The 20,113-nt window shown below is 39.2% G+C and overlaps 1 protein-coding gene across 8 annotated transcripts in view; it reads right to left on the minus strand.

Annotated features, from left to right (window-relative positions):
* The window catches only part of veph1 (ventricular zone expressed PH domain-containing 1), a 62,889-nt gene extending 42,976 nt beyond the window's left edge, over nucleotides 1-19,913 (minus strand). For 6 of the 8 annotated variants that reach the window (XM_069197270.1, XM_069197267.1, XM_069197272.1 and 3 more), the window contains exons 1-4: nucleotides 19,696-19,913; nucleotides 8,527-8,825; nucleotides 5,753-5,968; nucleotides 2,100-2,274 (exon numbers count right to left, since the gene is read on the minus strand). In XM_069197270.1, the coding sequence (XP_069053371.1) occupies nucleotides 2,100-2,274; nucleotides 5,753-5,968; nucleotides 8,527-8,670 (535 nt within the window). In that variant the 5' untranslated portion in view covers nucleotides 8,671-8,825; nucleotides 19,696-19,913. Of the gene's footprint in view, nucleotides 1-2,099; nucleotides 2,275-5,752; nucleotides 5,969-8,526; nucleotides 8,826-17,125; nucleotides 17,469-19,695 lie in introns of those variants that run through there. The other 2 variants (XM_069197269.1, XM_069197268.1) reach the window with 2 other exon arrangements.
* Nucleotides 19,914-20,113: the final 200 nt, after the last annotated feature.

The following is a 20,113-nucleotide window of genomic DNA, read 5'->3' on the forward strand; positions in this document are numbered from 1 at the left end:
GAATTAGCTTCCAACTGAAGCTTCCAACTGTGTTTAAAAGACATCTTAGTGACACACACAAAAACTGTCTCGGTTAGAGTCTAATACCATAATTGATGCTACAGTATGGCAAGAACGTGAGACATTTGCTTTTGCGAAACTTTATAGCCCACAGAGGTGTGTGCGCTAAGAGAAGAGCTGGAGGTTGTATTTCAGCTGAAATGAGCTGAGGTTTCTGTGGTGACCTGGAGCCAATCCATGAAGTCTGTGTGAAGAGCTCAGTCCCAGATAGCTCTTAATGTCTGGGTCCATACTGGATAAACAGTGGTGCCTCCTGAATACTGATGTTAACATGTCAAGAGAATAAAAGACCCCTTAGGCAGCTGAAGGTCAATATCAATCTCAACTGCGCCCATTAACTATTTTAAAAGATAATCTAGACTTCTGATTTGATCATACATACAGTAGCTAACATTACAGGGTTGTTTTTTTGCTTTCACAGGTTTGTATTAATCATACTGGGATTGTCAGCATAGCATATTGCGTCTGATCTTGGGGTTAGAACTTTAAAACAGCCCAAACACTCTTATAATCAAGTAGAACCAGTCGTTTTTCCATGTTGCACATGAGTCAATACCAATACGCTGGTGAATTTCATTCCATTTTCAATATATCAAAATAAATTAAAATCATGGTTTGTTTTAAATCAACTGTCTTTTCTTGGCTGAAAGAATTGCATGGGATCCAAATGCACTGAAAATTTAAGTATTTTTGGGCCTATGCGAAAACTGTTTCACATCTTAAGGTAAAGAAGATGTTGATTAAGAAGCAAATGATGCAGTAACAGTATAAATCATGTGATTAAGAAATGCACCTAGCACCTCATTATGATGCTCTCTGGGGATTTATCAACATATCAATATTACCATAACTTTTGGCTAACCTCGTCTTTCACTGACCTGAAAATATTTCATTTCCAACTGTGTTAAAAAGAATGAAATGTGCGGTCCAGCTGCATTCTCACTGTATCAGCATTATATGTCTTTAACAACTGAAAGCCCAGTATACGGGCCCTTCAAATTTAGCAGATTAAACGGTACCAATAAGTGTACCTGAATTTGGTAACTTTAGTAGAATGCTAAACTCTCAAAAAAAAACAAGACACATAATATGCATGTTCCAAATCAAATTATTTTGTGCTAACTGGTCACAGCTCATTGCCTTCCTCCTTCTCCACTTTAAGAATAAACTCATCTAGCTTAAATAAAATGAGAGCTTACTCTTAATTTAAATTAATGAAAGGGCCCCCTCATTCCTTGTTTTCTGACACATATGTTTGTGCCCATTGTCACGATTGTAATCCCTCCTCTTAAGGGCGCTCCGGCTCTTTCTTATTTTGCTGATTACTTTCACCTGCCCCCAGTCTTGCCCCTCCTTATTTAAGCCCAGCGCTCCCGCTGTTCCTGTCTCAGCACTGGGAGATGGACGCCCGGAAGTCTGCCTACCAGCGGGTCCAGGAGAGACCCGAAGGCATAGGCTTCCTCATGGCGTCCTGACCATCTGAGTCCGGGGCTCGGAGCGCCTGGCCTTGTTACCCTGGTTTTTATTCACTGTTCCTGTTCCGGATCCCGTTCTGGTTTTTAACCTCGTCTTGTTTTGTCTCGGATGGATCACCTGGTTTTGGACCTTGGACTTCGCCCTGGATTCCCCCTTGGACTCTTTGGACTTATCTGCCTTGGTCACGGCCCCCGAGCACCAGTTCACTGTCGTCACGCCCCCCGTCTGCCAACCCCTCCTGATCCTCTACTTCTTCTTTTCCTGTTGTCCTTCTCCACTTACTTCCGGATTACACCGTCTGCATAGGGTCCTGAACTACGCTTCACGGGAGCCTGGACCAGCTCACATTACACCCATCCGGTCTTTATCCGGTATCGGATATTATATTATTCCTGGTGACCCTACAGACATCCCCAAGCCAATCCCAGCGGAAGCACTGGGTGCAAGGAGAGACTGTGCTCAACACACACAGAAGTGCTAATTAACCCAGCCTGCATGTCTTTACCAGGTGATGACGTACCCTAAAAGAACCCGGCTCTTGAATCTAACAAAGGTAGCCTTACCTTGGAGCACACTTTTCGTAATGGCTTCAGTGTGGTCGGCCAGCAGGTCTGCTTTTGCAATGGCGGCTAAAGAGAGGTAACTTGACATGTTTCGGCAGAGGTCCCGGCTGCCCCTCTGGAGAAACTTCACGGCGACTGGCACTGCTAGAGCCATGACTGGAGGGCGGTCATAATTCTGCAGGAAACAGATCGAGGAAGAGCCATACTGCAATCTGGGACACTTAATTAGTCCGGAATATTCAGAAGAAAGCAACAAAGTCTTACACCAATCGGAGATGTGTGATAGAAGAAAAAGATTAAAATCAGGTCTTTGAGAGAGGCGGAGCACTTCCAATTGGCGTGCTTTCCTGCTTGCACGGCTGGATTCTGCCCCTCCTAAACACCGCACTGAAACCTGTCATGAAATTGCACTGGACATAACACTGACATCTCCACCCTTTTGGAATTCAGTTTGTAATAAACATCGGTATTAAATACAGCTTACTCTCACTGAGTTCTTTTTTCTGTTGATTACTTGATCACACTCATGGTATGAAACACTAAATCGTCTTCAGCCTTGTCCATCTTTTAATCTGGAGTCTGCTGATTCAAGCCTTCTAATTCTGCTGAATACCAGGCTCCACACAATACGCAACAGTCTTTTTATGCACATGTACAGCTCCACATCTATGGAACTCCGTCCAGGTCCTTTAACGACTCTGAGAGAGCCCATTTTTAAAATTCCTAACTTTAAGACCTAACATTTCACCGTAAATGTAAATCTCTTTCTTTTTACTACTGCTACGTGAGTTACGCCTGTGTTGCTGTAGTGCTCTTTGAGCTTTTTGAAAACTGCTCATAAATAAAATCATATGATTACAAGATCAATCGACAGGCTGGAAGCACTAAGGGGGGTTTCACAAGTGAATAAGTTTATTATATGCATATAATATACTTATTATATAGTGAATAAGTATGTCATATCGCAACAAGTGAATTATTGTAGACGTGAAATGTAAATCAAATCAGATTCCTTCAAATAACTTTTTCCAAAGTTTCCAAAATGAGGGGTGTCTCTTTGTGGGGAACATAAACATAAATTGATGATGAGCAATCTTCATAGTAACTAGTAATAGGTTTATTCCATGCTGAAAAGAGAAGAAAGGAAACACAATGTTTCGGCCGTGGAGGTACATTTCACACCTCTCTCACCTATCCTGACCTCACACACTCTTTCTGTCCCCTGCTCCCCCCTTCGCTCCTCCTGTGTCTTTCTCACACCTGTGAAAGGCTCCACGGCCGAAACGTTGTGTTTTCTTTCTTCTCTTTTCAGCATGGAATAAACCTATTACTTGTTCCTTTGCAGCCTACGCATGCTGATGCAGCTCCCCACCTGAACTACTTAATAGTAACTACACCACTTACAGTTTTCATTCTCAAAGTTTAAGAATGTTTCTTTTCCTTAAGTCTCTATTTTATTGACAGGGTGAACAACACAATGCTTAAAAACATGATAAATTATATCAGTCCCTAATGATCTGCACTTTTTAGGCAAGTACAGTATATTCTGACAGGGAAGATCACTGAATAATATAATGCTATCAAAATGATATTTATGCTAAAAACAATTCTGCTAGATAGATAGTTTATGACAAAACGTGAATGAACAAATGACAGAAAGTGAAAATAGAAATAAAACCTACATAACTAAAGAAACCCAAAATGGTTCTGAACAAATAAATAAGCAAGTACACCAAAGGACATTCAGGAACAACATGGATAAAGCATCAATTCATTTCTCAAATTCAGAAAATGTCCCAATCAAGGATTTAGCGCCCTCAAAGGACACGCAGGAGAAATCCCAAATTTACTTCTTTCTCAAAATAAAGAAAAAATTTATTTTTAAAAAATAAACGAATTCAAGTTGGTTCTGCCTTGACATACAACAAACCTACTGCAAGACAGAACAAAGGAGTTTTAAAACAAATAAGGTTGAAAATATAACCTCTATAAACAGTATTTTCCTGATATCTAGTGTTCTAATTGTATACAAAAATATTTGTGCAGTTTAATACACTGTACTCAGATTCACGATACTAACATATGCCACTTTGACGTTATGCCCATTTCTTCCATAAGGGGGGGCTGCAGACAAAACTATAAAACAAAGTGCATGTTAAAGGCAGAACATAACCTTGCTAAACCATCATCTTCAAAGTAATAATAAAAAAGTCACTTCAAGTCATTTCATTTCTTAGATCAAAGGCCTCTTAACAAACAGTATGGAAGAACTGAGCCATTTAACTAAACTTTCCAGACAATATCATGTTCTAATTAAGTCAGTTTTCTTGATACCCAGCGTGCTAATGCTCTTCGTCCTCCAGCTAACTTTTTCTACAGGGCAGAAGCACACTTCAGCCAAAAAAAGCGATATGAAGGCTGTGTGTGTGTGCTTAGTGTTTGGTTTTGAGAAAAGAACATGGCAGAAATACTTAAAGGACATAGACCTGGAGTTGAAAATTAAAAGAAAACGATGAAGTTTGTTTTCAGATCTTTTACTGAAAACTGCTGCCCTATAAAGAGAGAAAAATTAAGGTGTTTAGAATCTTCTTGCCCTTTCTATGAAAGGAAAGAAAACACATTGTGATCATATTTAAGCTTCACTCAAAATATGAATTTACTTAATTATCCACGAAACTCGGAGCAGGAGGTACTTTTTATTGCACAAAGGGTTGTGAGAGTCTAGAACTAGTAACCCGGCCATGTTGTTGAAGCTGAAGCTCTGTCTTCATCAAGAAACAGCTGAGTGAGATCTGTGGACCCTGTGAAAGATTAGAATTTTTACGGGCACAGTAGTTTCATTTAAATAGGTTAAAAATAAAAACTAAACTCAGTGGGGCCAGCAGAAAGACAGGGTTTACAGCTTCCCACTTCAGGAATACCTAGAGGCAAAAAAAAAGTTCTCTGATCTTATAATATTTCATGCAGGCAAAACAGCCTGAGCAAATGTATTCATGCAGTGGTACTTTAGAGTCTAAACATCAGCAGGGGGTAGATTAATACTTAAAGGTGCAGCATTCCCTACTTTAAGTTAAGTAAAACGAACAAATAAGACAGAGGCTCCTATTCAATCATGCTTTTATGTAGTCTGATAGAAATGTCATCTTCCCTAAACCTGGGTTTTAAAAATAATCCTAGATTCTCCTGCGTTCATTGGCATAATGCATGCTACTTTTCCAAGTGGTCACTACACGTGTGTAAATAGGTAACACTAACAATGCTAATAGTGCTAACAAACCGTTTAAAAAATAAAGGGTATTAATATACAGTATGATTAAGAACAGTTTTGTGTCAAAATGACACTTATGTGCTGTATGGTCTGAAGACATTCAATACATAAAAATGTATCAATTTCTAAAAAAAACATTATTACCATGATATACTATGCTGAAAGGAAAAATAAAGAGACACAATGTTTCCTCATGCTGATGCAGATTCCTACTTGAACTTTTTCATGAAATACTATAAACCATAAACCATAAAACCAGTAAATTTTTCTCTTCTAGAACGATGTTTAGGATACTGCAGTGAGGATCATTAACACTTGACCTGTTAGTGTTACTGTATTCCTGCTCTCTGCCCAGGAAGCTGATTTAAATCACCCACTCTCTGACCTGCAAGACGCAGCTCATGATGTCAGAGGCTATTTTAGCGTGGGGTGTATCTTCATCCTTCCCCTCTGGTTTCAGGTTGTACTCCAGGCATGATTCCCACAGCGACACCAGAGCTTTTCCATGCTTCTCTATGGAGTGGGTCTCCCGGATGGCCGTTGTAATTCGAGTGATGCAGATCTCCACCACAGCCTGGTCGTTGTCATTTGTCAGGTAGTCCTGCAACGATGATGTGAAATATGATAAGACCAGTGGTAAATTTAGCCTGGTTGACGCTGTGAGGCAGTCTCACTGCCCCTTAAGACACATCTTGTTTTTGCTTTAAGCCAGTTTACATTAGCACTTCAAAAGAGTTTCCTGTGACTAAATGCCAGATTCAACCTTCAGATTCTAAATGCAGATTGGCTGGTCCTTCATTCAGTCCTGAAGCTGCTCATACTGTATATAGTATCACTAATATAATATTGAATGACACATAATACTGAAGCCTTCATTTGCTTGTTAGGATCCTAAAATGATTTAGTAGAATTCAGCCATTATCTAACAAAATGTGATAACCAGGGAGATTTCAAACAATTTATAGATCTAAATTTGTGTCTGCTTGTTCGGGGGCTTCAGTCATTTTCATGTAATGAGAGGATGAAACCACATAGGAGCCTTTGACCCTGAGGAGACCATCAGCTCAGTGCTCCAGCAAACGTTAGAGACAGAAAGCAAGAAGCTCCTGGTTAATGTCCTTCTAGTTATCTGCACATACTGGCACATTGTTTGATTTTGGGTGCATGTACAGGGTGCATGTACAGTATATGTTTTCTAAAAAGCTGTATTATGAGTAATTTGTTGCTTCTGCACTGCGACACACAAAGGTACACTGTCTTTTGAGAAAGAGCATGTCTGTTTCACCTCCAAAATGAAAGAAATATTTATAAACTCTGTAAAACTGTCCTCCATAACATGAATATTTGTTAAACCCTTTGTGCATCATAACATGTAAGACAATTATAGTATATTATATACAGTATAGATTTTATATAGATGTATATGAACCCTTTTAAACCATTTTCTCAAAGGAACAGACCTCTCAGTATCTTTCAGTTTAGATCGTTTCTGAAGGCTTATCCTCACCCACCTATCGAATGGCACAAACCACTTCTGACATGTGTCTGAACTCCTTTGAACTGACTTCAGCTGGCTAAGATTATTTCTGCTCACATGGCCAGTTTCCCACATGGATCCTGATGATTCTCTGGGAAACTATTAAAAAGTAAAGCCTTCCTGCAGATCAAGCTGGCAAACAGCTTCAATGTCAGCTCCATCATGCTTTTGTATAACTGATAAAACAACTTTGGTTCAGCCAGTGAATGATCACTTTTCGAACTATGAAACAGTTCTTAATGAGCAATTCATTCTTGCTGTGTGAAAGTAAAAACCACACAGCATGAATACTTCATACACTGTATCAAAATACAGAATACACAACAGTATGTGTAAATACTGCATTTAATACACAAGCCTTTTCTGCAATTGAGACATGGTTATTTTGCAGTGCACTTTATTATTTTGTGATATTAAGTAAAATGGTGTGAAGCTAACAAAGACCTAAAGAAAGAATGCATGTTATTGTAAAGCACATTTCTGGTATTACTTGTGTGAAAACTATAGTCAGATATCAATTAAGCATTTATAACCTAGGAAAGGAGATGTCTCCTCAGTAAAACAGCAAATACAAAATTAACAGATAAGATCATAAACTAAAGGTCCCCATAAGTCAAGGTATGAGCCCTTGGGTGGAACATTGTTATGTATTAGGCAGACAATACCACCACTTAATGAAAGCAGTAGAAATAATTCTAATTGTTTGCTTGAATTGATTTAGTCATTTTCATTCTCAAGGGTCCTGAATGAATTCCCCCTTAGAAGGGTCCCACTTTACTGACCACTGAAGTGCAGCACCTGTTGTATCTGCCAATAGGTTGGGTAGCCATTCTGTCCCCACTGGCTCGCTACATACAATAAGTGAGAATTTACTTCACCAATTGAAATAAGGCAGACCAACCAATTAGTTACATAATTAATTACTGTTAGTTTCAGCAAGTTCAATCAGGATACTCAGGTCAAAAGCCCTATTTCTATTATGAATTAATAAACCAGGTATGTATCCAGGAGTTGAGAAACCTACAAAAACTTGTGAACTAAAGAACCTAAGTGCATGATAAATAAATGTCACATGAAAGCTTTGTATGCAAAAACAATTTAAAATGTAACAATTGTGTATTATGTGACTAAATGAGGTTTACACCTCCCACCAACAACAAGACCCTGATGTTCCTGGTAGGAAGTTTGCTAATAATTATTAAATAATTAATTAATTGCTTACACTTCTATTGCACTTTTCTGGCCACTCCACTCAAAGCGCTTTACAGGTAATGGGGATCCCCTCCACCACCACCAGTGTGCAGCATCCACCTGGATGATGCGACGGCAGCCATAGTGCGCCAGAATAATGTACCCCATAATGTACCCCAGATAGATTTTGATTATAATCTGTGACATTGATGCCAATCCCCATTAGTAAAGCCCAAGTCATTATCTTCCTCAATAGTTGCTTGTTTAGGTGCACAAGGTAGGTCTTACTCTGAGCCCAGCTTCACTGGAAAACTCTCCTGTCACTGTTGCTGTACAAGAATGTGCACTGAGCAGATAATTAGATAATACCAAAAAGGAGATGCCTCCTCAGTATGCCCACAAATGTACACAGTAAATTACATGGTACTTACTGGGGAGCAAGATATAGCTTTGATTTCCTCAAGAGCTTCTGACAAGCAGCCTTCAATCTCAGCGTCTTCCAGAGAGAACAGATCTCCAGCCCGAGACAGGTCTCTATGCCCAAGAACAAGACTGAAAAGATGATGCATGACCATTGTTCTCGTGACTCATCAGACACCCCGCATTGACAGTGGCTCCTCATGACATCGTCCATCGGAGTTGACACCAAAGACTCACATCGCCTGGCCAGCTGCGTTCTCCTTAAGATGTTGGGTGTAACTCAGAATGTATCACCTCCCCAGCACTGAACCTGAAAAATGAGAAAGGAAGCTAACATTTTAAACTGAAAAGCGTTTTTTTTTCCCCCAAAGATTTTAATACATTAATTACAACCAGAAGTATAGTTCATACATCGCTATGACAAATTCTTGTAAAGGTTAATTTTATTGCTTATTTATTAAAAGCAGTGAGGTGAAAAATGGTAGGATTTGTTTCAAAAGAGCAACGAGAGCTTTGTGCTTTTTTTAGTTTGCTTTGTCACAGGTACATTAAGCAGCCTGAATTGCTGGCATTTATAAAGGGTTGCATTGAAAAACCAAACAAGTAAAAGAGCCCCAAACCTACACAAGTCCCTCGTACAATGACTTCTTTAAAGTGGATTTAAAACTATCAAGGTCTTCATTAAGTGTCAAATTACAATGTTCCATTATAAAGGTAATGTTTTTGCACGGTTTTATGGTACTGTACGTTTTTTTGGATACTTCCCTGACTCATATGAAACAAACTCTCACTTACGTGATTCTAACAATACACTTCTGTCCTGTTTCTCAGTATTGGGTAACTCAAACTCTGTTAATTAGTGATGTTTTAAAACGGTATGATGTTATACGTAATAGATTAAAAACTCCCAGTGGGCAAGGAAAATGGGAAGTAGCCATTGTCATTTTATCAAGAGTGACAGAGGTTCAAAACTTGTGGATTTGCCATTTTATCCTTTGGTGGATACATTCTAATTTAACAGGTAGGTGTTGTAAAAAGTCGGGAAATTCTTCAAAGCACAATCTGTGCAATTAAAGCAATGAACTACAGAACTCAGTCCTGTTGTAGCACTGTTTCTACAAAACGTCAATCTGATGACAGTCTTCTACAAATGAGCTGCCCTGCCATATCAAGATAAACACCCTTGGCACAGGGGTAGGAAGTGCACAACATACAATGAAGCATAACCTAACAGCAATATTGTAGCTCAACCTTAAGCTAAAAATGTGGAGAAGAGGCTCACACAATGGGCTGACATGAATACTGGAGGGAGTTAGAAAGCTGGATAATGACATCACATTTCCAGGCCACTGCCCAACATGCCAGCGGACATGCCATTTAAATTTAGTGCAACAACAGTCACCTTAATGTGAGAGATGCACACTGAATGGCTCTTCAGTCCAGCCCCATAGGAAGCTTTCATGAAAAGTCCTCTCAGCAGAGTATGTGAGCTGGATATGGAGAATCTGTCCCCTTCCTGTGTGAGTAGGGCAGGCTGATGAAATCTTTGTTCTTTGAAATGCTTGATGCTGTTTTTTTTTCAGCTCTGTTGCATTTGTGGTATGAGCAGAATACCTAAAGTATTCCTAAATAAGTATCCAAATACACACAGTACCCACAAGAAAAAGGGATCTACCAATTTATAATAAACAAAAAAGAAGCCCAAGATAAAACAAGGGCTGTTGAGGATACCTATATAAAATGCAAACAAGAGAACCCCCAGAAAAGCTTTCCATTCACTGATTAGAAGATTTCAGCACAAAGCAGAGTGGGACAAAATCCAACTAAAACAACTAATTAATCTCAGAAATAATCTGGATTGTATTCACTGACTCATTACAGAAAAAAAAACACTAAAATGTGGGATTCTGCCAGAAATGAAAATATGGCGTATTTCCTGTCGGATTGCATGACCAGCACAGGACTCTCTGAATCACGTCCCACTCTGCCACCCTGTGAGAAACTGCCTGCTGTGCTCTAGCAGGGCTGCTGGGAAGGCCTGTCCCGCCATTTCAAAATATTGGTAATTAAGTTGGCTGCTTTGAGCTTCCAGCTGCCCTCATGCTTGCATTTAACCCAATGAGTTACTAAGGGAAAAGGCACTGACACACTGACATGAAATAGTCCTCTCATTCTGCACCAGCAGAGCTGGCGGTAGGTGATGTTTCCTGTTTACTCTTGGGTCACAGGCACCTTTGGCCTTTGTTTCTTGGCTGTCGGATTGGAATGTGGTCTTGTGGGGTCTGTTTAAAACCAGGGCTCTGTTTAAACATGTACTTGTTTTCATCCGGCTCAACCCTACTGTCCATCCCTCATACCTGCAGGTTACCGTCTTTCAAATGGCCTTTTTCCTAGTCCAGCATTCCACCATCGATACCCCACCCCAGCCTCTTTTGAGTGAAAAAGAAAACAAATGCTGATAGGAATAAGATCCAGAATATGTTAATAATTGGGCAGTGCATAGTAATGCTGTTATTACTGATGAAACTATTGTATTACAAATAAACGTCTATTTTCTCCTATGACCTGTTTGGTACTAATGCCTGCAGTTCACTCTGTGACACCCTCTTAAAAAAATCCACTTTGTTCATCACATATCTTTCAAGACATATCACGATTGTTAAAGATGAAATAGTCCATTTCCTTTCTGAAAGCAGAACCATTCTCCCTAACATCTAAAAGCCTTTACCATTAGTAAGGTGGCTGCTTTTGCTGGGAGTACTGTTTGTATTTTTCTGCTTAAATTAAAAATGAATCTAAATATTTTTCTACCCCCAGTTTCTCCTGCAAATATGGCTTTAATAATTGAAAGCAGTTTGTAGAGACCTCATACTACTCATGGGATGATGTTTTTCAAACCTGACAGTCGAAATGTATTATGGGGAAAGAGCAGATTCTAAATCTTAGAAGATTTGCATTGTTTCCACTTGAACGTTATGGTTAAACTTACACTATTGCTCTCCTCATTTGAGTCAGTTTGAAACGTGATGGACAAATCAATTTAAATGTCTCTGAAAAGCCAGGAAATGTGCACATTAAATGAGGCAGAGGGCACCACAGGAGCAAAGATGTCGTGCAAACAATGCTGGCTAAAGCAGGGCTGGAGACAGGTCACACTGAGATGGATTACCAAAGCACTTGTCAAGCTGTCAAGACACAAGTCTGAGAGGCACAGTCCACATGTATCATTAAAAGTAATGCTTACCACATTCCTGAAACATTCTCTGCCATAGAAACTGCTGGAATTTAAATACAATAGCAAAGTACTGTAAAAAATGATAAACCCTGCTGCAGTGATTATAGGGTATTAAACTATTATGTTATAGCAAGTACAAAAGCATATTTGGGCTTTAAGTAAGAACTCTGAGAGAGTAAATACTTTTTTTTTCAATAGCAACTAAAACGAAAGGGTTTATTTCCAGAGCAGACGTTTCTATATGAAACTCTGGTTACACAACGTACACCATTTTCTTAAAGTAATTATAGAAGTATGATGATACTTATCAAGCTAGAGACACCGCCATCTGAAGAAAACAAAAAAGAAATACAATACAAATATCACATTTTTCATCTGAAAATGTTTTGGTGTTTCTGGGCTCAGTTTCAAGGAAGAAAGAGCACATTTTGCATTGGAGCAAAATACTTTGAAGGCTTTCTTTTCAGTTGTTTAAAATTGTGAGGTAAAAACAAAACAGGTGAGAACACTGGCAGATAAAATACAAAGCCCAGGACAGTGGACTGAAGCCCAAAGCAAGACTAAATCAGCGACTGTCACAACACCAAGAAGAGAGTGCAAGGAGCTCTGGGTGTCCTGGGCAGTAAATGACAACAGCTGAGCCAGAGTAGGTGACCTGGGCTGTGGTCAGCAGAGCTGTTTTTCAAAAAATAGACAAGAGCAGCTTTGTGCAAAAAAAAATAATCAAAACTACCACCGCCAATAGAACTGCGGCTTATAAAGAATACTTGGAAAAAGAACAATACATTTTCAAAGTGCCAAAAAAAACCATCTGTCGAAACGTTTGATAACAACAGGTCTCTTCAGTCCTTGCTTCAGTTCTCAGGGGAAGCTGTTTCTTGCATGACCAGGCAGTCAGCATAAAGCACTGGTTTCCTGCGCTCTGCAGCAGTAACAGCAAAGCGACAGGTTGAAACGTTCCTGGGAGGTAGGACAATGAGGACCCCCCCCCAGTTAAAAATGTAACCTGCTAGGGAACGTAGCAAAAACACCATCTTTCACGTAAATCTATTATTTTCCATAGAATGCTTTTCATAAAGGGTGTTTAATTTCACCTCTGTGTGAATTTAAAATGACACCCTACCATTTATTATTTCAATCCACCTATTTATCCATCAAAATGGCTCCCAGACATGCACAAGTATTGCATATGGAAAGAGTTTTCTAAATTGCATACTACATTAACTCACTCATCATCCGTGAACAGGACATACAAATCAAGAGGAAAAGACAGGAAGGTGGACAATTAAGAGGCAAGGAAAACAAGACTTCTGCTGCAGTAAAGAGAATAAGCCTGTCTGAGCTGTCCAAGAGCATAAATCTGACATCAGCAGCAAAACTGGGCTTGAGATTTTTGTTGTGAATGGGGATGACCAACATGTAATAAATGGGAAAACTATGCAGATGGAATTGGAGCCTGTTAACAGTACTGTACGATCCAGCAATCATCAGTGTGTGCTAGACTTATATAGGGAAGAAAGGCAGACCAATGTTTTGGGCATGTGATTGGCCTGAAGAAGCTGGAGCTGGACTGGAAGTTCACGAAAAATCTGTGTCTCCTAGTCTACCCCACCACTCACCATCCAAGAGCTGAGAAACAAGCAGCACCAGGGTTTCAGGATGGCACTGGCTCATTAAAGGGAAGACTGGCTTACTGGGCTAAACCCAGGTTCGATAAGGTACAACCCAGACCTTATGCAATAAGACAGGAGGCTGAAGTAGACTAGGACAGCTGGGAGGAAGCAGAGTGTCTATACAAGGTGAGTAGCAGTACATGAACAACTCCCATTGTCCCTGTGGCCAAGAAGGATGGAGCAGTTCAGGGTGATTTCAATGTCACCGTTAATCCAATTCTATAAACAATGCGGTATCAACAGCCAGGGTTCGAACTCATGGTTGCTGCAGGTACAGCCTTTGCAGCGAGCCATGAACCAATTCTCACAGGGGTCCCAGGCACTCAGTGCTACTCAGAGGCCAACAATGTCAGTGGTCCCAGGGAGGAGATTTGAACAGCAGTTTTTCCTTCCAGGAAGTCAGTCTCCTTCAATTCGAGCTCTGAGATTGCTCCTTGAGGTCCACAGTTAGAAAATATGCCTCATCGTGCTTCAGCCCAATACTGTACTGGCCCTGGACTCTTGCCTCTATTGCCAAAGAGGAAGGAAATGTTTGACGAGCAAGTGGACTGTTCTGCAGTTACTAAGATCATCAAGTTGAGAACTCGCAGCGAGTTGCGGGGTGCTTCTGTGTACTCCTCCTTCACCTGATAAAACAGGATGCTGTGTTTCAATCAGAAAGGAGATATATTGCAGAAACCAACACAAATAATATATCGCAAAGTACTGCAGAGGGTGGTGAAGTCAGCGCAGCTCATTAGCGGCTGTGAGCTACCAAACGTCCAGGAGATCTACTTAGCTAGGTGTCTGAAGAAGGCCAGGTCCATTCTCAAGGACCCCAGTCATCCCAGTCACAAACTATTTTCCCTCCTACTGTATGGTAAACGGTACCGAAGCATTCGGTCCAAGTCCAACAGATTACGGAACAGCTTCTACCTCCAGGCAGTAAGACTGCTAAATAGCCAAGCTGCAGCTCCTTCAGCAAATCACCCATAATCAACCCCCCCCACCCGGAGCTCACAGAAAAGACATTGCCAGCAACTACTGCTGCACGCTGTACTGTTGTGCATTTGATAAATAAACTTTGATTGATTGATTGAAATATTACACAAAATACCAGTAGCTGTTATGGAGAAGTATTATCCACAGTGCACTTGCAATCTACCACAGAAGAGATAGAATATGTGAGCTGGACTGAGTTTCTGTATAGATGTTTAATGTTTAAAAAAAAACAAAAAACCTCAAACAAAACAAGTATTTTTTGAAGAAGGAAATGTTACTTATTCGAACTAGAGCTTCTTATTATCTGAACCTCTATGTGCTACTAACAGACTGCGTTCATTACATGAATGGGACCTGCTGGACCCCTGGGTCTTTATGAGACAGGTGGCTAACCGCACTCCTGTTCAGGGTTTATATGTGATTGTGTCTTAACGAATAAGTACAGAACATTTCTGAGACTGCCCTCTGTAAAACAGCAGACTGAAACAACTGCTCTAAACTGTTAGCTGGGCAGGGAAATACTGCAGCCTAAATCTACACTTCTTAGCCTTTGCTAGTATATTGTACAAACAGTAAACGGTTCTCCAACAGAGTTAGAACTGTTACAAGGACACTGCTTGTAACAGTTGCAATCCTTAATTAAATCAAAACCTAAGAGATAATTTTATATGTTATGACTTTAAATAAGAATTACATTACAAATGAAATAAGATTTTCGGATACTAGGATCAGGTAGAAATTAAAGCATATTTTAACCATTTTAAGCAGATTTTAGCATATTTGGTGACTGAAACACACGACTGAAAGTGCATGATGTTGTTCATGGTACAGTAAGTGCAGCTTTTGCTTCCCCACATTCCAAAGGCAATTAACATAGCCCACCACGCAGTTTATATTGTACCTCCCTGCATGCCCCTGGAGAACCTCTGGGTTACTCAACTCCTCCAGCCTCAGCTGTGATATTCCATGCTTCCTGAGTCTCCGAACATTTACACACCTCCTACCTGTACATGGACAGTGCTGTGAAAACACATGGAATAAAGCACCGCAGCCATGAACTAGTTACTGTTCATCGCAGCGCTCTGGCTCAAAAATCTGTGGTATGTAAGCTTTAAAAAAACGTCAGCCAAGGCAGCAAGTTTAAGGCAGAATCAGGTGACCAGGCAGGACCACAATCTAGCAGCCTAAAACCTGAATGAACCTCTGTGAAGCCTGTAACAAAAACATTTAAAAGGCTTAGTCATGTGTAGCACTAGGTTAATATGAAGACTCCCTGTTCTTTAGGCCTCTCCTCACTTCATGAATGAGGACTGAGATGAGGAAAACAGTGGCCTTTTGTGTCACTCATAAGCTATCGGTTCCCTGCTAGCCTGAACTTCTCATTTGCAATTTTAAGTGCATTTCATGATATGCAGCAGAAGGGCATAATCCGCATTAAGACAAAAGCAGAGTTTCTAATGCGGATGATTACAGATCCACTTATCTAAAATTTCTTAATTTAACCACCTTAATATATTTAAACATTTATATAGCATAAGTGTACAGTATGTATAGAAGGAAACAAATCTTAAAAGTGGCTAACATTTGAGAGTTCTCTTTTGTGAATACCATTTAATAACATTACATTATTGTGGTCATGTTGTAAACATTTATATTTCTACTGTAAAAGAGTGCCTGCAAACAAATACTAATAAAACAATTGTTATATTCTGTAGTGTGTGAACAAACATTTAAATTGTGAGTTCAGGCAGGTCTGGTTCCTGAAAACTAAACAGCAAAAATTAACCAAGTGTGTCCTAATATTTCCTAAGTTTTACTCATGCCTAAACTGTATAAAAATAGGTAACTGATTATAACATGCACTATTATTATAAAATAGTTATTACTAAATAGGTCAAACCTATTGTTATTGGGTATGGAGACAAACCATGTATGCATAAATCTCATCAATATTAATGAAGCAACACTGTTCTGCAGTGTAAGACTGGAAACTGTAGAATTTCAATCACAATTTTTGCTTAATGCAAACTTTTTTGACTACATAAAATACAAATTGCTCATTTGTAGATCCTAAAATTTAACAAATATTCCAGTGAAGATTTTTTTTACATTCAAAACATCAGGCAAGGATTTTTAAGACTGCATATTACTGATAATTGTAGAACAGCCTTATACTCTTCCCACAAGCCTTTCACTGTGCTCTCTCGCGGGTCCTTACAGTGAGGAAACATTTCTGTACTTCATTTCAGATGTACAAATCTGTTAAACACCATGCCACCAAGCATCTTGGGAAGGATTACTTATTCCCATTAACAAATGCCCTAATTGAAGAAACATTGTGTTTCTGTCCAACTTCTTTTTTTTGCCCTCAAAATAGCATTATATCTGAATATTGGCAATGGTTCAGACACTTATCTACATGTGCTCATTAAAGAAAATCAGCTGAGGATGTGGAAATTAAACTGAAATCACAAACAGAACATGATTAGAAATGTTAAAAAAAACTTTTTTTCAAAATAACCATCCAAGTTACTGCAAATACAAAATTTCCCCAAGCTTGTTTATTATCACCAGGCTACTTATTATATATAACTATGTCTCAGATAATGTGGCAAATACCTTTTATAAAACGCTTGCGTACTAAAATACAATGTTGCAAAATAAACACATTTACTCTCAGTCAGTGCATGTGCAAACCATGATCATAAAAGGCAGACTTACATTCTAAATGCGAAAATCCAAAAGAAGATGATGCATTAATATATCTTAAAAGAAATGCTGAAATTCCAGTGGGTTCTTAGAGATCCTCTTCCACACAGCCCCATAGATACCGTAATTACAGAGCGATCGCTATGGTGTTCCTAAGGTTTCCATGTGCCTGACAATCAATGGGACTTCTTCTCAATAAATCTTTTGATAGGCCCAGCGTCTGAACCAGACGGCATTTTTATTCAGGGCTGCTTTGAAACTAAGGCAGTAACACTGCATCTTTGTGCTGAGAGAGGCAGTGAAAGAGACAAGTATTACAATGTAAGGAACCCTAAGGGGGATACATTTCTGTTAGCGTCTCAGCCCCTACCAGAGCCCTTTCGTGTTAGCATTAAAGAATAGAAATATTTCTGTTCTTCTCAAAGGGAGGTCGCACAAACTCTTTTTTTACACCATCATATTCTTGCCAGGTTTCCAGCATTGTTTCCGGAGTCTGTGTAATCTCTCTCACTGAACCCAAATAGGTGAAGTATGGAGTAGATTAGGGAAGCTCTCTATTTATAAGTAACAGAGAGGGTTTTATCTACTGACACATGAGTGACAGTACGAAACGAAGTCGCAAGACAGGTGGGGTTGAGGTGTCAGCATTGTGGGTTTTGGGGGCAAAAAAAAGCTGCAAGTGAAAATCTTTGTTCAGGGTGCGAAGGAAAAAAGCTTACAGCACTGTGATTTTGTATCATTATTTCTATCATAAAAAATAATTTTCAAACAGTTACGGCATCAAACTGTTGTAACTATGATATGCGTTAAAACAGCTTTAAGTTTCACAAGGATCTGCATAATACACTCAAGCCTGTTACGAAAGGTGTGTTAAATCTGAAGTTTAATTGTCTTTAGGGAGGAGTGACAGTTGGCTTTGTCACAGGGAGACAAGAAGAGATAACTGTGGGCAGGACAAGTTGAACAGTATACTTGACTTAGGTTATGTATTACTATCTCAGTGTTCTGCTTAGCTACACTGTCACTCAGTCATTTAATGTTCCTGCAAACCTTATGGAAGAATGTCTTGATAACTATAAAAAACTGTTTTAGTTTCAGACATGCAATCTCTCTTTTCTAAATCGGCACATCGCGATGACTTGTAATATTTGGTTTTTACTTGTCACATCACACTTTTTTCCCTGTAGTACTAGGATTTTAAGACCCTTTTTTAACAGACTATTGTTTTAAAAAGAGCGGCGCTTTACACAGCCCTCGTCTAATTAGGAATCGAATTGTAAAATAATTCTAAAATATTATTACTGGTGATAAATTAACGTTTATTTAGAAAATGGAAGATTAATATTACGAGAGTTTTTAAGCATGCATTTGCCAGATTTCTGATGACTATTTTCAGTTGGTTATTAAATGGAGAAAACATTTGATATTTGATTTTTTTTTTTTTGCCTTAACGGTACTGTGCAAAAGCTGCAGCTGAAAGACAGGTGTTAAATAGACCGAGTTAAACACGATCAACCTTCAGACAGGACGTCAGTTGATAAGACTCTGGCGTCTTGCCTTGCTGCTCACCCCATCACTCTACACATTAGGGGTTATGACAACAATCCACAGGGCATGAAATATTGAAAATAACTCGCTGTCTGGCCCAGAACACAGCTAATGTGCTGTGCTGCACAATATACAGTATACTGTCCAATTTTATATTATAATGTAGGTAAAGAATAGAGCATTTTATATTGCTAAACCACTTGCCTTCTATTCATGTTACAAAGATGGAATTTATATCATCTCGAACATAAACTTTAACAAACCACAGGGAAAAAATGTCAGTTTAAGGCACTGGCAGAAAAAGGGTTTATGCTTCACATATGGCTTGGGGAGAAGGAAGATATACCTTTGTATTGAGTGATACGCGCCATTTAGACTTCCTAATACCCCCTAATAATTCTGGCACAATACTGCGTAAATGTACTTAAAAATGAATGGGGGCGATCGTTGTTGTTTTTAAAATGAGGGCATTAAATATTTTGAAAAACAAAATACTTGCTAAAGAAAAATGACCACTCCCTCCTTGATGAAAAGATGAAATACAGAAATTTAACTCAAAACGTTATTTGAATTGGTCTTTAATCTGTCCCTGCGCGCTCAAAAACGGAATAAATTATCATCTTCACTGGAGGGGAAAAGGGTGCAAAGACTAATATGAAAAAAACGCAGTTGTGGGGGAAATAAAAGGCATTTAAACAGGAGGCAATGATATTTAAATGTTGGGTTAAAATTGCATTATCCGTCACGGGATAACGTACGACTTAGCTAAATTCTCGCAATGGGCAGCTTTCCATTAATATCGAGCGCGGAGAAAAAAAAATGATTTTAATGATTATCACCATTGAATTAAATTACTATGCGCAAAAAAACACCAATCGTTACGGAGATAGCGTGAAGAAGTATTTTTTTTAATTCTCATATATAACCTCAAATATGTAAGACGGTACAACTTTTCAGGGAAGAGAAAACCATTGTTTTACCATCATAGACACCGGTTGATAACGCGTTATGCAAAAAAAAAAAATCATACTTACTATAGTCTTCTTTAGGGGGCCTCTTTAAAGCAAAGTTGCAGACTTTCGAAAATTGTTGCAATAAGAAAATAATAACAATACAGAATGTGCTATTCCCTCCAAACTTACCCCCCGTCCTGACAGTTTTGTTGTACTGTACATATACAGAATTGCCAGTGGCACCAAGCAGACGGCGCCACCTCGTGTGCATCGATTTGTAGCTGAAAGTAACAGGTGCTCGCGTTAGAATTTGTATACATTTCTACAGGCGGCATTTGACGGTGGTGCCCGCAACGGAAGTTCGTCCTTTGCCCCCCGTTGCTGTAAAAAAATAAACTGCCACTTAACCAGTTAAATACGGAATGAGTTTCATCTATTCCAAAGCTCTCTTTCAGAAAACGAACCGCAGTTCGAATTAGGAAGTCAGGGCATTTCTGCA

This window comes from Lepisosteus oculatus, chromosome 13 (genome assembly GCF_040954835.1).
Source record: "Lepisosteus oculatus isolate fLepOcu1 chromosome 13, fLepOcu1.hap2, whole genome shotgun sequence".
NCBI classification, from domain to species: Eukaryota; Metazoa; Chordata; class Actinopteri; order Semionotiformes; family Lepisosteidae; genus Lepisosteus; species Lepisosteus oculatus.